Below are 15794 nucleotides of genomic sequence, written 5' to 3' on the forward strand. Positions count from 1 at the left end.
CATTTGTGTTATGGGGCTGGTGCTCTTCCATGGAAGTCTGGGACTCTTTAAATGTCTCCCTCTTACTTCCTGGGCAGGGTTGATCATTTGCAAGGTTTTGTGTTTGGGAGCCTTTTCTCCCCTGGAGACTTCATCCCTGTTAGCTTTGGGACACGAGGGCCTCAGGTCTATCTTTTCTCTGAACTTTTTGAAATGTTCTTTTTCTAAATTCTGGAGTACACCTGCCTCAGTGATTAGGAATCCTGAAAGGACACAGCTACTTTTCCTCATGTTCTATTTCATCTCACCAGCTAGATTAGGAAACTGCTTTATGTTGACCCAAGTGCTTTCTGATGGTCCCCCCAAACCAAAGCCCACGTGTCTAATCTCACTATTCATCCTGTGAGACTTGGCGTAGCTCTGTTACTGAAGAACTAGAGTCACTCTAAAGACAGTGGGAAGGCACCCAATGGGCAGCTCTGACTGTGTCACCCCCTTCCCCTGTGACCTTCAGGGGCTCCCCAGAGCCTCCAGAATCAAATGCAAGCCTCCTGCTTGGCCTCTTCCTGGGTACTCTGTGTTCTAGCCTGCTTGCCCATCTCAAACACAGTACTTTTGTCTCCTCTCCCTGGGCCTTTTGCACTGGTGGTTCCCCCATCCTTGGGAACGAACACTCAGCTCCCTCACCTCTGTGTTCATTTCCCTGGCTTCCTTCGAGACTCAGTTACAATTCTACCTTCTCTAGAAGGACTTTCTTGGCCACCACCATCTGACCTTCTGCTAATGCTTTCTGTCAACAAGCATTTATTAAACTTATCCTTTAATATCATACATGTATGTATGTATGTGTGTCTATATATAGACAGACATACACACATTTATATAAATATATATGTATATGAACAGTTCTTCTTTATTTGCATCATGCGTAGATCAGGGAGGGATCCTGGGAAATGGCCATTTTGTAGAGTAGAGAAATTCATTAAGTGGGAGGGCAAAGTGTCCAAGTCAATGGAAAATTAGGAGCAAACCTAAAGAAAACCTCAGCAATACCCTAAAAGCCAATTGAAATGAACACTGGGGATGCCACTTTATAGAATGCATTTTTATAGTCGGGCATCTTCTTGGTTAAAGAATTGTTGACTCAGTCTTAGCTATAAGAACATTATTATAGGAATAAAAAACTAAAGGTGACTCAGTTTAGTTTTCCCATATTCTCCACTTTGCTTTTGTCCTATAGCATGATTATCACATGCAGTCACTTTTAATTTGGACCTTGGACAGTTTTGAATGAAGGAGCAAGTACTAATGAAAGGCTAATTGTGTGCTGGACCTGCCTGAATCCGGTGGTGCCTGCCCTCAGGGGGCATTCTAACTCTACATTCTAATGGAAGAAACCTGTGGTAGACGGGGTGCAGGGCCTTGGGAGGGTGTTCTGGAAAGTTGCAGGAATGTGAACCTTCATTTCTCTGCATTTTTCATCTTTGATTTACAGAGGTAACATTTGACGATGACTTTGAATTCTTTCTTTTTTTCTTTCTGGACGTGTGATTTTGTCTGTCTGTTGACTCTCTTTGCCAGTGTAGTTTGATGGCTCTTGAGCACTTTCTAGCTTTAGAGAAGGGGTTCTTAACTGAGGGTACATAGGCCAAGGGGTCCATGGCTAGATTTCAGGGAGTCTGGTAACTCCTATGGAAAAACAATTCCTTTTTTATTTTCACAAACGTCTAACTGAACCTTGCCCTTTCCTTCCACTATTTCAGCATTGGCTTCACCAGACTCTCAGAGGGGTCCATGACTTGTCCAGGCTCACACAGCTACGGCTTCAGTCAGGCAACAAGGGATTGGGTGCTTATGGGCACTGGGCCCTGTGCACAAAGGAAGGCCAGACCACGGGAGATGTCGAGGCCCCTTGGGTCACCTGTGACCAGAATGGTGATCCATCTGCTCCTCCTCCTTAGAGTGCTCACTGTCCTCCTGCTGCTGGGGGTGGGGGGGTGGTCCTGATTTGGCGGGGGGAAAGGGGAAGCGGAAGATCCTGTGACCTTCAGTTCCTCGGGAAACAGGAGTGGAGGCTGGGCTGCAGCCTCTACTCTTTTGAAATGCTCAGACTTGCATTAAATTTTGTTTTTAAAGGAAGTGGATTGTTCTAGTACTTAATGGATAGTTTTGCTAATGCATTATTATCGCTCTCAGCATTGTTTCTTCCTAATTTTAACAGCAAAATGAGGGTTAGTGTATTGAGTGAGAACACTAGTTCTTGCCCCTGAAATTTCTCCCCCCCGCAGATAGGCCTGACTACTGTGTTCTGTGGATAAAGCGAGCTCTTTTAATAAATGTGGTTTTAGGACAGATTTTTTTCAAATGTCAGCTCTTTGGTATGTGTGTCAGTGGAAAGAAAGCAATGCAGTACAGATAACAACTCTTGTTTGTTCGGAGAAACTGCAGTACTTGTGTTTGCATTTGGGTGTATGGGCAGTATTTCCAACAAAACTGGAAGTCGCACTGTGAGGACCTGACTTTGGAGCAGCTTGAAAGCAATTCAGTTTTGCATGTCTCTCCTCTTCCATGCTAAGGATGGGTATGAGGCACCGGCCTCTACTGAACTACCCTCTCAGTCCCCCGCCACCCTTCCTTAGGGATGGGCTGGGCTGGCTGCAGAGTAGGAGATAATGTTTCGTTTTAAAAAGATTGTCGCTTCCTTCTCATACCTCCCCCAGGTGGGGATAATAAAGATGAGCAGCTTAAAGTAAAGCTTGGCCTTTACAGTGAAAATCCCAAATTTCATGTAGGTTTCAAAGCATCTTTTTCTCTTTCTGACTTCCAAATTAGCCAGTATTGGGCCCTTCCTCCTCTGCTGCTTCCCTCTCCTCACCTCCCGTCCTTCCTTAGGTGAAGAGAACTCTGACATCTGTCAGGCCCAGGCCTAGGACTGCCCAAGGAACAGATTTCCTTGAAAAGTTAGAAAGTCGTGGATTGTTTGTTAAACTACTTTGATGCCTGATGCTCCATTTCCCTGGTTAGAGTTGACAAATGTGCGAGCTTGCCACTTTGCAGGACTGCCTTGGAATGGCTTCTCGCTGATTTTGATGGTGGAGTTTGTGACAGCCTCCTAGCATTGGTCTGCTCCCCGTTAGATAGATGATAGAAAAAAAATGGGCCGATGGGAGTGAATGGCTTGACCAGGGCCATACAGCCAAGGAGCAGCAGTCTCTTGCAAGGAGGGGTCTCTGACTCCACTTGTTTGTTTGTTTATTTGTTTACCATTTCCCAGCAATTTTTATCCTTGAAAAGTCTGATTCGAATAAAAAGATTTAATAGAAATTAATCTGAGTCACCTGAAGTCTCAAGTCTTAGAGGATACATTTAATTTGACTGTTCATTCAAGAAATTCATATTATGGGCAAGGCATAGTATATATTAATCTTGGGGGGATACAGGGAAAGAGCCAGCGATGACCCCCACTCTCAAGGAGCTTACATCCCCCTGTTCCAGTCATCACAAGTTTGTGGAGAACTCTTGAGTGACTTTAGAGGCTAATGTTTACATTGAGAGCTGACTGTAGATTTGTGTGAAGACAAAAGAGAAATGACTGGAAGGTACATTAAGTCTGGGATGGGGGGAAGGATACATCATTAGCAAATTCCATGGCTTTCAGTTCTTACAAATATTGATGCCTTGCTAGTTAAAAAAAAAACAAAACACTCTCCCAATTAGTTGTCTTCACCTAATTCTATAGGACTCCTTGAATTAGGTTCTTTATGGGCATTGTTAAATCATAATGCTCATGAACAGGCTGATCCACAGTTGATGGATGATTGTTTTGACCACAGGAATGAATGAAGTGGTCTAGTAAGGTGTGATCAGCACTGGGGAAGCTGTTACCTACACCAATTAAGTCTTTTGAAGTATTGAAATGTGTTTGATTTATGAATATAATAAGACCATGCCAATTGTAAAGTTCTCTTGACTAAATTAAGTGAATATAATAAAAGTCCTACAATGTTGCTTGTGCTTAGATTTCCAAACTATTTTGCCTTAACTCTTAAAAAAATACCTTGTTTTTGGTTGCTGGCCACATATGAATCATTTCACCAAACCTGGCTTAATTTATAGCAGAGGGTGGAATCTACTTTGTAAAAGCATTAGCTCTTAAAAGCTCATTGAAATTTGCTAATTTTCATATTGTTTTAATTATAGTAAAAAGTAATACTTAGTGAAAGTATAATTTTCCTATGGTTTTTGAATTTTCATCTGAGATAGTGCAGATGGGAGGTATGTCAAGGGTGTTCAGGGTATTATTGTGAAGCTGAGCAATCGATTCTTGTTACAAGCTCTTGTTACATGTCTTAAAGTGCTTTTATTCCTAGAGCATGAGAATGCATGGTTCTCATTAGGAACTAAAGCTCTGGTCACATATGGCCTAGTAAAGGCAGGGTTACCAGTAGTCATTTTTTTTTCCTTGTCTTGCAGATGTGTTTGGGGACGGAAAACATGGACGATTTCTTTTCATCAGAGAGTCTTCTATGAGAAGAGCCCAGCAGCGGCAGGTGGTTTGAGCGTCCTTCCCTCCCCTGGAACAGTATGGCAGGTTTCAAGAGAGGGTATGATGGGAAAATCGCTGGTTTGTATGACCTGGATAAGACCTTGGGCAGAGGCCACTTTGCTGTGGTCAAACTTGCCAGGCACGTTTTTACAGGGGAAAAAGTGGCGGTGAAGGTCATTGACAAGACCAAACTGGACACTCTGGCCACCGGTCACCTCTTCCAAGAAGTCCGCTGCATGAAGCTTGTGCAGCACCCCAACATCGTGCGCCTTTATGAGGTCATTGACACTCAGACCAAGCTTTACCTTATCCTCGAGCTTGGAGATGGAGGAGACATGTTTGACTACATCATGAAACACGAGGAGGGTCTCAACGAAGACCTCGCCAAGAAGTACTTTGCTCAGATAGTTCATGCTATATCTTACTGCCATAAACTCCATGTAGTCCACAGAGACTTGAAGCCTGAGAACGTGGTCTTTTTTGAAAAACAAGGACTTGTGAAGCTGACAGACTTTGGCTTTAGCAACAAATTTCAGCCTGGAAAGAAGCTCACCACAAGTTGTGGGTCTCTTGCATACTCTGCTCCTGAAATTCTGCTCGGGGATGAGTACGATGCTCCTGCTGTAGGTAGGTCCTTGTCTGTACACTGGCCCATCCCTCACACGAGCACCTCACGTGTGCAGGAGTGGGAGGGTGACCTGTGTGGGGGGGGCATGTTATGTGGGGAGGCCGGCGAGAAGACCAGGTAGGCTGGTCACCCAAGGGTAGACAAGGGAGGGGCTTTGTGTAGAAGAGGCCTCCCTCACCAAGTGGGATCCGGCTTATGACAGGAAACCTTGTGAGGGAGACTGACTATGCCAAGGATGCTTGGTGTTTCTACCAAAGAAGTCCACATACCCTGTTGTCATAATAGGTTTCCTAAGTCTTGAACAGCCATGTTTGGTGGCCATGGCTGCCTCGGTTCATGGTCAGTATCTGGAGGCTCATGCTCTTGGTAGACGGCTACTCCCCATTAGCCTCTTCCTGAGACGCACATTAGGGAGAGAATCCAGATATTCCAAGATGTCCTCCAAGGGCCTTCTTGGGTGGGGGGGAGCATCTGTCACACATATGTGAGGACCTGCCAAGGGACGGGGCATGTCTGCTCCACTCAGGCCCTGCTGCTCTTCTTGAGGGGAGGGCTGGCAAGTGTTCGGCTTCTTGGACGTTTCTCCTAAGGTAGAGGCACCAGGGGAATCGGGGCAGCTGGAAGGCAAATCTGGCCCTTGACATAGAGCTGCCAGGGGGGCTTTGGGTCCCTGTCCCACTCGTCAGATGAGGCTATAGGCTCTTCCATGATTGGAGGAAAACCACTGACTATTTTCAGTGGTCTGGACAAACAAAGTTTCTCGATTTGGGTTCTCCTCATTGGGAGTTCGGGAGGATTAGGTTGATGTTTGCTTTAATGCCATTTACCACAGTCTGCACAGGCCTGTGAAATGGGGCCAGTGGTGGCTTCCTTGTCTGGCCAGACCCCTCCCAATGAGCTGCCCTCCCTGGCCCCTTCCATAGAACACATCAGGTAAATCCAGTAGACCCAGTGATGGCTCTTGTGCCCGCGCTGAACGTTTCTTATGGAGAGGATGGCTGTCAGCAGCGAACGCTGGCTCTGGTCTTTGGGCCTTCCTCCCAGCGTCTGGGTCTTCAGCCCTGCTCCTCGTGGGCAGGCTCTCTCAGGGACTTGGCTCCCCCAGTTAGGATGTGGGACTGCCTGACTTTTCCTGTTTGTAGTACCTCCCCCCTGCCTCTTTCCGAGGGGCTTAGCACACAGTAGGCACTTAATCAATTCTTTTCATTCATTCAAAGAGTCTTGTGAGAGGCAGCCTAGCCTGGGGCTAAAGAGCTGGGCTCTGTCAGATCTACTAGACCCTGGGGGTTGTGTGACAAGTCTTAGGCAACCTTTAGAGGGAGCCAGGAGGGACCTCAAAAGGACTGCCTAGCCCAAGTCCTGCAGCTCATGGACATTAGCCCCAGGCCCCTGACTCTGCTCAGACCCTCCTTCAATTCCTGTACAGAGGTGGGTGGTCTCTGCTGGCAGCTCCCAGGGGTTCCTTCTCTGTGTCTTCCCCTAGAAGTGGTCCCTTACAGTTTGTTCAGCCAGTCTCCACTGGTCAGCAGCCAGTTCATTTCCACTTGTTCTGTGTTTTTCTGTTACACACAGCCTTTTTGCGACTGTTTTGGACACTGTTGAATAACTATTGATCCTCTCTGTCATTGGCCCGTGAGGATTCGAAGCCAATAGTGAGATCCCTAGATCCAAGGGTCCAGTTCAGGAATTTCTGGATGGGGAAGAACATGGCAACATGAGATCAATAACTGCCAGCCCCCATCAAGTGAGAATGTTATGGCCCACCCTTCCCACCAGTCACTCTGCCCCTAGCAATGTTGTGGGCCATTATTATTTTTAAAGTAAAAGTAAATTACTTTTGTTTAGGTTTCTGAGAATTTTGTAACCCCCCCCCTTGACAAAAGTACATCCTTTGGGGATTGATTATTATGACCTTATGTTGTTTTAATTAATAGTCTAGATGAACTGTTTAAACTCTTCATTCATGCAGCAAAATTTGCAGGAAGCTCAGTGCTGCGGGTGGAGGGACGCACAGGGCTGCTCCTGGGTGGATGCCATGTCTAGAGCAGGGAAGGAACAAGCCCTTCTCCCAAGCTCCTCATTTTACAGATGAGGAAACTGAGGCCCAGGGCAGTTAAGTGATCTGCCTGAGGTCACACAGGCCATGGGTGTCAGCCATTGGATTGGAAGCCACATCCTCAGACCCCAGAGCCAGGCTCTGCAGCATTCCACAGTGAGCATGTGAGATAGGGGAAGAGCTTCCAAAGACTGGAGGAAGCAAGAGGAGCCCCTTTGATCCACTTTGGGGAAGCTTCAGGGACGGAATGTGACCTGCTTGGCTGGAGTGAGTGTTCACATGATGGGGTCCGAGAGCCATGGGCTTATTTGGAACCTTGAAATTTGAAAATGCTTGTCAAAGAAAGCAGGTTTAAAAAAATAGAAAAATGTCTGTATGTCCTCATATACACATATGTATGCGTATATGTCTGAAATTGTCTGATTTCCTTAGTAGCCAAAACTGAGGTGACAGCTGCGTCAGTGAACAGAACTGTCTTTTGAAAGTAGATCTGGAGACCCCACAAAACTCCACACCACCTTGGGACAGGGGAGCAGGTGGGCGAAGTCCCACCTGAGTGCCCTCCCCTGGGCAGATGCCTAGGATGGGGTCATGAGGGGAAGTTCCTCAAGTTGGGGCCTTGCTCTGTGTTTGTGAGCAGGCCTCTGGCCCCCCCCAAATCTGTGAAAGAATGATGGTCCGCTGCATCACAGGACAGCTGTGGAAGGTGCCCGCTCGGCCTAGCCCGGGGACTTTAGAAATGACTAGTGAACATGCTCGCCTTTTTTGCTTCTCTTTTGTTTTTGTTTTTGGGTTGTTTTTTTTTTCTGGTTCTGTTTCTTCGTTCTCATGATTCATTCCATTGGTCATAATTCTTCTCAACCACTTGACTAGTGTATAAATTAATTCAATGCGAAGTTATACGTGATAGTTATATGAGATTCCATGCCGTCTGGGGAGGGAGGGGGGAGGGAGGGGAGAAAATCTGGATCTCAAAATTATGTAGAACTGTGTGTGGTAAAGTAAAAATAAATAAATAAATTAAAAAAAAAAAAAAGAAATGACTAGTGATCCTCTGTGCCTGCCTCAGGCTCCCCCTTTGCCTACCTCAAACTTGTTTAGAACGTGGTTCCACCTACTTGAAAGTTGTGACCGATGGGGCTTGGGAAGGAAGAAGGCTCCAAAGTTCTGACGTTTGTGAGAGGCTGTCTGTGATTCTTTCTGCTTTCTACATTAAATTTCTAATAAAGTGACCTAAGGATGCAGAATACTGGCACAGAGAGACACCCCCTCCCCACTTGCATTTCCTTCTCCATGGGAAGATCCGCTGAGTGTTCATTATCTGCTCATTCCAACCTTTCCTGTTTCTGTGGACACCTCTGGGTCCCCCTCCATTCTGGGCTCTTCTGCTCTCTGCCTACCCCCACCCTGTGCCCTCAGATCCCATCCTTAGTCAGTCTGGGATTCCTGTCTCCACACCATGTCTGTCATGCGCAGGGACCTTGTATTAGGAGGGCAGAGTTTATAATCTCAAAGAGGATCATAAACATGTCTGAAAGGTTCAGAACCGCCGGATATAAGAAACTCTCAAAGTAGAAGGTAGAAGAATCAAAACATATATTTAGGCTCCACAGTAACCAACCCATGAACCAGCAACCCCATTTTGATATATTGATCAAAAGCTTCCAGGCCCAATAAGTACGCCTTGAAAGAGTAACCAGGAGGCTACAGAGAAGCATGATTGCGTAAAGCAAAATCATGCTTCCCCCTCTATGGTAAAAAGATTACCCACTGGCCTGAAGTCTTTGTTCAGCTTTCCTCCCGTAGGTCAGCTCTGCTACTGGCAGCTCCTGCTTCAGCTGTGGCTGTGGCTGTAGCAGCCTCTGGCTCTAACAGGAGCTGCTTTTAACCATCCAGCTTCTGCGGGGTTGTAAGGTACGCCGGAGAAAGCACAGGTTCTTTCAATCTGCTTAAGCAAGGTGAAGGGGTTGACCGGGAAAGCACAGGTTCTTTCCATCAGCTTAAGCAAGGGAAGCAAGGTGAAGGGGCCGACAAGCTTACTCCAGTCCAACATACAAACAGCATTCAGTTCAGGGGAAAAAGCCAAACTAGTCAAGGCTACTTGTTGACTAAGTGCTAAGGAGCCCATTTTTGGTTGCCAACACAGACCTTGTCATGCTTTCTTCACAAGTAAAGGTTTATTTTTGACGGAACAAGGGCCTGGATAGAACTGGAGAATTTGCCTTGGTAACAAAACTATTTTATGGGGGTACTTATTCTAGTAACCTAAATGTAATCTAACTCACTTAGGGGGAGAGGGGTGGGGCCTGGAGCAGAACCTGGGTCTGTTGAAGATATCTAACAAGCCATTTTTGTATTTGAAACGTATGTGTGTACATGCGTGTGTATGTTGTTGTTCAGTTGGTTCAATCACATCTGACTCTTCATGACTCCATTGGGGTTTTTTTGGCAGAGGTACTGTAGTGTTTGCCATTTTCTTCTCCAGCTCATTTTATAGCTGAGGAAACCGAGACAAACAGGGTTAAGTGACTTGCCAAGGGTCACTCATCTAGTGTCTGAGGTAGGATTTGAACGCACGAAGATGAGTCTTCCTGATTCCAGGCCTAGTGCTCTGTGCACTGTGGCACCCACAGCTGCCTGTGTGTGTATTTGTTATAACAGATGGGCATTTTTGAAGTTGCTAGCCCTTGTTTGAGAATGGGACCATGAGGTCTCCATTCATCTGGGTTCATGGTAGGGAAGAGTAGAAATAATAGAATTTTATAATAAGGAAGTATATAAATTTTTCTTTCAAAAAGACTTCTAATATATACATATTAAATTGCACATAGGCTTTGTAGATGTTTATAATTGTATATATGAATAAAGATTAGTTTATGACATTATGTACTTGCTCAGTTTGCCTCGTTGGGCTTTTATGAGAATTGGACCAAGTGAAATAATGTGTGTGAAAGCATTTTGAAAAGTATAAATTGCCATTTAAGAAACTGCTTCTACCTTAAGAATTATTAAAATGTTGGTGTCAATTTTTCACAAATATCTGAAAGTTCAGTTAATTGAAATGGACTTAATGTTGTAAAGGTTTTATAATGTGTTTAAAATAGGTTTTAGGCTGAAAACTAGGGATTTAAAACATTTCATATATAGGTGTGTATTACATGTTAGGGTTTTATAATGTGCCTTTGAAGATCATCACGGTACCTACTGCTTGGGTTGTTTGATGCCCCTGTCTAGGTTGTATGTAGACTGCTCCTTGTGAGAGTGATCCAGCTAATTTCAGAGAGACTCACCCACCGGTTTGGCTGCATGGCGTTGAATGTTTAGAGATCTCCACTACAGGGGCTGTGTCCTGGACCCTTTGGGTAGTCACTTTGGGGAAGCTGATGGAGCCTTCTCAGAATCCTGTTGTTCAATGCCTGAGATCACAAAGGAAGTCAATTCTGTTGAAATACGAGAGACAAAACATTTTTACAAAAAGTTCCCAGGCCTTTCTCCATTGCACTGGGGCTGGAGCTGTGTCAGAGTAGGGAATGCTGACACTGATGAAATCCCAGCACCATGGGAAATGATGCCTTCCCCATGGGAGGCACCTCAGAGATGTAAAGGAAGGGCCTTGAAGCCGTTGACGCTGCCCATGTCCAAAGAGAAGTCAGTGGGATGCACTCTCAGCAGGTGAAGGGCCAGGCAAGACCAGAGCACTCAGTCTTCTGCCTATGTGACGACCCTGCAGAGGTGTGAGTGAACACGGTAGTCAGGCTCCTTCATGTTTTTAATTCACTTCCCTCATTTCTGGGGGATTGTGTTTGGCTCCTGATGTGCTCTGGTGATAGGAGGATAATCAGTCTTTCTCCCCTTTCTTGCAGAAGTCTCCCTCCACGTTTCCTTTCTTTATTTGAGGCTGGTCCCCAGGCCCCGTGTGTCCAAGCAGAGCATGAAAGTAAAAGTGACCCCAGCACATTTATCCTGTGTAGGACATAGACCGATGCAGCCTTTCCTTTGGAGACCTATCCTCAGAGGATTTCTATACTCTCTGCTAGGCTGGGAGAGCTGGGAGGGAGGGCTGCGGCTGGGGGCCTCTGCTCACACATGGGGTGCTGGCCTGAATGTCTCAGGGCATCAGGTCAGGTGTGTTCTATTGCCTGACCGTGAATGGAACATTTTCAGATTTCGTGTAATGTTATACAGAAAACAAAGGAAGGGGATTCACCAAATGAGGACTTTAATGACTTAGGGTCTATTTTACCTTATACAGCCAAGAAATGAAATCATTTTAGGGAGGGTTGTTTATTCCAGGATGGTTCTTGGTAAACTGACAGCAGGTAGGCACACCACATCAGCAATGGAACAGGAAAAGCCAAGACTTTCCTCAGTGGAGGTTGTTTGATGGTTATTCTTTCTTGGGTGGGAAATGTTTGACCCGCAGAATGAACATTCTAGAAGATTTTGCGTTCTCTGAGTAGCCCAGCGTTGATCGGCTCCTGAGGGGTGGGGGCGGGTACTATTACTGCCTCTTTCAGAAACATGAGTGTGAGGGCACAAGCCGTGCATCCGACTGGCTCAGGGCAGGGCACGTGGGGACCAAGCCTGGTTGTCAAGGAAACCAAACTGTGGTTATGTAAGAAGGTTGCATGTGTAGCTTCGGGGTTGTCATGGTTCCGGAAACATCTCCTCTAGCAGCCCTTTCACAACCTCATTTCTTTCTTTTTTTTTTTTAATTTATTTAGTATTTTAGTTTTCTCCATTTACATGTAAAAACAATTTTTAGCATACGTTTTTAAAACTTTGAGTTCCACACTCTCGCTCTTCCTCCCTCCCCACTACATCCCCACCCCCATTGAGAAGTCAAGCAGTCCGATATAGGTTATGTTAGTCATGTGAAAGAAAACTTAGACCAAAAAAAACCTCAAGAAAAGTAAAGAAAGTAAAACAGGCTGCTTCAGTCTGTGTTCAGACACCCATCCGTTCTTTCTCTGGGAATGGATAGCACTTGTCATCCCAAGTCCTGCAGAGTTGTCTTAGATCATTATAGTGCTGAGAAGAGCTAAGTCCTTCACAGCTGATCATCTGACAATATCGCTGTTACTTTGCACCCTGCACATTTCCCTTTGCATCAGCCCATGCAAGTCTTTTTAGGTTTCCAAGAGGATCCTGCTCATCATTTCTCATAGCACAGTAGTATTCCATCATAATCACGTAGCACAATTTGTTCAGCTATTCTCCAGTTGATGGGCATCCCCTCAGTTTCCAATTCTTTGCCATCAAAAAAGAGTTGATATAAATATTTTGAAACATATAGGTCCCTTTCCTTTTTGTTTTTTATCCCTTTTGGGATACAGACCTAGTAGTGGTATTGCTAGGTCAAAGGGTATACAAAGGTCATGGTTTTATAGCTCTTTGGGCATAGTTCCAAATTGCTCTACAGAATGGTTGAGTCAGTTTACAACTCCACCCACAGTGCATTAATTGCATTAATGTCTCATTTTCCTCACATTTTCCCCCTAACACTTGTCATTTTCCTTTTCTGTCCTATCAGCTAATCTAAGAGGTATGAGGCAGTACCTCAGAATTGTTTTAATTTGCATTTCTCTAATCAATAGTGAGAGTAATTTTTTCATATGGCGATAGATAGCTTTGATTACTTCATCTGAAAACTGCTGATATCCTTTGATCATTTATCAATTGGGGAATGGCTCTTGTTTTTGTAATTGACTCAGTTCTCTATATGTTTGAGAAATGAGGCCTTTATCAGAGAAACATCCTTCAAAATTTTTTTCACAGTTAATATTGCTAACTGAATTTCCCTTCATCCTATCTGCCTCCTCCCCCCGCCCCACCCATTTATTTTATTCTCTCTCTCTTTTCACCTTGTCCTTCCTCAAAAGCATTTTGCTTCTGACTACCCTGTCACCTAATCTGCCCTCCCTTATATCAGCACTCCTCCCCTCCTCTTATCCCCCTTCCCTCCTACTTTCCTGTAGGGTAAGATAGATTTTTATACCCAATTAAGCATGTATGTTATTCCCTCTTTGAACCAACTCTGATAAGAGTAAGGTTCACTCACTCCCCCTCACCTCCCTCCTCTTCCCCTCCACCGTAAAAGTTTTTTTATGTGAAATAACTTACCCCATTCTACTTTTCCCTTTCCCTTTCTTCCAGTACATTCCTCTCTCACCCCATAGTTTTTATCTTTTTATATAATATCCCTTCATATTCAACTTATACTTGTGCCCTCTGTCTATATCTACTCCTTCTAACTGTCCTGATAATGAGAAAGTTCTTATGAGTTACAAGGATCAACTTCCCATGTAGGAATGTAAAAAGCTTAACCTTATCAAGTTCCTTATGATTTCCCTTTCCTGTTTACCTTTTTATGCTTCTCTTGAATCTTATGTTTGAAAGTCAGATTTTCTATTCAACTCTGGTCTTTTCATCAAGAATGCTTGAAAGCCCTCTATTTCATTGAATATCCATTTTTTTCCTCTGAAGGATTATACTCAATTTTTCTGGGTTGGTGATTCTTGGTTTTAATCCTAGCTCTTTTGTCCTCTAGAATATCATATTCCAAGCCCTTCTGTCCCTTAATGTAGAACCTGCTAAATCTTGTGTTATCCTGACTCTGACTCCACAATACTTGAATTGTTTTTTTTCCTGGCTGCTTGTAGTATTTTTTCCTTGACCAAGCCCTGGAATTTGGGTATAATGTTCCTGAGAGTTTTCATTTTGGGATTTCTTTTAGGAGGTGATGGGTAGATTCTTTCAATTTCTATTTTACCCTCTAGTTCTAGACTATCAGGGCAGTTTTCCTTGATGATTTCTTAAAAAATGATATCTAGGCTCTTTTTTAAAAATCATGGCTTTCAGGTAGTACAATAATTTTTAAATTATCTCTCCTGGATCTGTTTTCCAGGTCAGTTGTTTTTCCAGTGAGATATCTCACATTGTCTTCTATTTTTAATTCTTGTGGGTTTATTCTGTTGTTTCTCGATTTCTCATGAAATCATTAGCTTTCATTTGCTTAATTCTAATTTTTAAGGAATTATTTTCTTCAGTGAGATTTTGTACTTCCTTTTCCATTTGGCCAATTCTACTTTTTAAGGAGTTTTTTTCTTCAGTGAATTTTTGTGCCTCTTTTTCCATTTGGCCAGTTCCACTTTTTAAGGCATTCTTCTCCTCATTGGCTTTTTTGCTTCAGTGTTTGCTTTAGTTTCCTCATCTGTAAAATTATCTGGAGAAGGAAATGGCAAACCGCTCCAAAGAAAACCCCAAATGGGGTCACGAAGAGTCGAATACGACTGAAAGATCTGAGTAACAACAAAAAGTCTTATGCTGGCTGTTATTCATTGAACCATTCCCTTATTATTGGACATTTAGATTGCCTCCAGTGTGTTTGACACATTATGCTGCTCTGAAAGTCTTTGGCTAGCTTTCAAAAATATAGGTCACCTTCAGGCTATAATGAGGCATCCTTATTATTTCAACTCATAATTGCAGTAAGTAATCAGTAGTTGGAACATTAGTTTAAACTGTATTTGGAAAATATTTGAATTTCATTTTAATCCATGCTTTTACCTTGCCCCTCTCAAATTGGGAGATAAAAAGTGCCCTCCTGGACAGGAGTCTATTTCTTGACAGGAGAGAACAAGGTCACTTATGTTGGGAGGGCACCAGCATTGTCAGTTAATAATCCCTTCACCTAACTTGGGAAGAGCCAGTCCAGCCTTGGACCAGGGCCCCTGTTTTAGCAGAATTGGCAGATTTTCTTTCTTTTCTTGGCCTCCTTGTGAAAGAGACCTTATGTAGAGGGGTGAAGCAGCCCAAGGGAAGTCCAAAGGCCTAGAAGATGGACAGCTCTCAAATAACAAAGATCAGGGGTCATTTGTCTGCCCTGGGTCAGGCACCGAAATTCACACACGGCCTTTCCCAAATTAATTGTAGAAGAATAAGATTTGTAATTCTTTCAAACCTTTCCGTTTTTCAGAAATTATTTGAATCTGCTGGAAACAGCAGGGGCTGAATGGACTGTGCTCAGGGCTGTTTTTCTTCCCCTCTTTCTTTTACAGTTCTCTCTTGATTTCTTATTACTAATTGGCGAACATATTGTGGACATTTCTAAACTGCCCTGTGAGAGCTTGAAGAAGACATATACAAACAAAACTAGTTATATGTGTGTGTGTGTGTGTGTGTGTGTGTGTGTGTGTGTGTGTGTGTATGTGTGTGTGTGTGTGCAAATTAATCCATGGCTTTTTTGGCTCCATAGGAGTTTTAGGGAGATGGTTATCATTCTTATTATAGATCATTACCACTTTTATTCATTTTGTGCAGTGACCTAGAAGGTGGCTTCTTTCCTTGGCATCCACAGGATGAGGGAGAAGCTGAACAGCGAAGATCTACGTGTCCTTCCTGTCTCGCCTTACACGAAGCCTCAGACTTAGGGGTTGTGCTGAGTGGGCGGTACATCGTTGGGGAAGTTCTCTTGTGTTTCTGGGGAAATGTGATGTTGTGGGATGTGGTCAGTATTTCCACAAATGAGAGAAACTCAGCTATCAGAGGTGGGTATCAAAGGGGAGGGGCGGGGTGGAGGTCCT

The 15794-nt window shown here is 44.1% G+C and overlaps 1 protein-coding gene across 1 annotated transcript in view; it reads left to right on the forward strand.

Moving 5' to 3' along the window:
• SNRK (SNF related kinase) overlaps positions 1-15794 on the forward strand; it is a 52808-nt gene that overhangs the window by 16119 nt on the left and 20895 nt on the right. Inside the window, exon 2 of the mRNA XM_036762090.1 lies at positions 4453-5152. Within this exon, the coding sequence (XP_036617985.1) occupies positions 4564-5152 (589 nt within the window). The 5' untranslated portion in view covers positions 4453-4563. The remainder of the gene's footprint in view (positions 1-4452; positions 5153-15794) is intronic.

The sequence above is a fragment of the Trichosurus vulpecula genome, chromosome 5, assembly GCF_011100635.1.
Source record: "Trichosurus vulpecula isolate mTriVul1 chromosome 5, mTriVul1.pri, whole genome shotgun sequence".
Classification (NCBI taxonomy): domain Eukaryota; kingdom Metazoa; phylum Chordata; class Mammalia; order Diprotodontia; family Phalangeridae; genus Trichosurus; species Trichosurus vulpecula.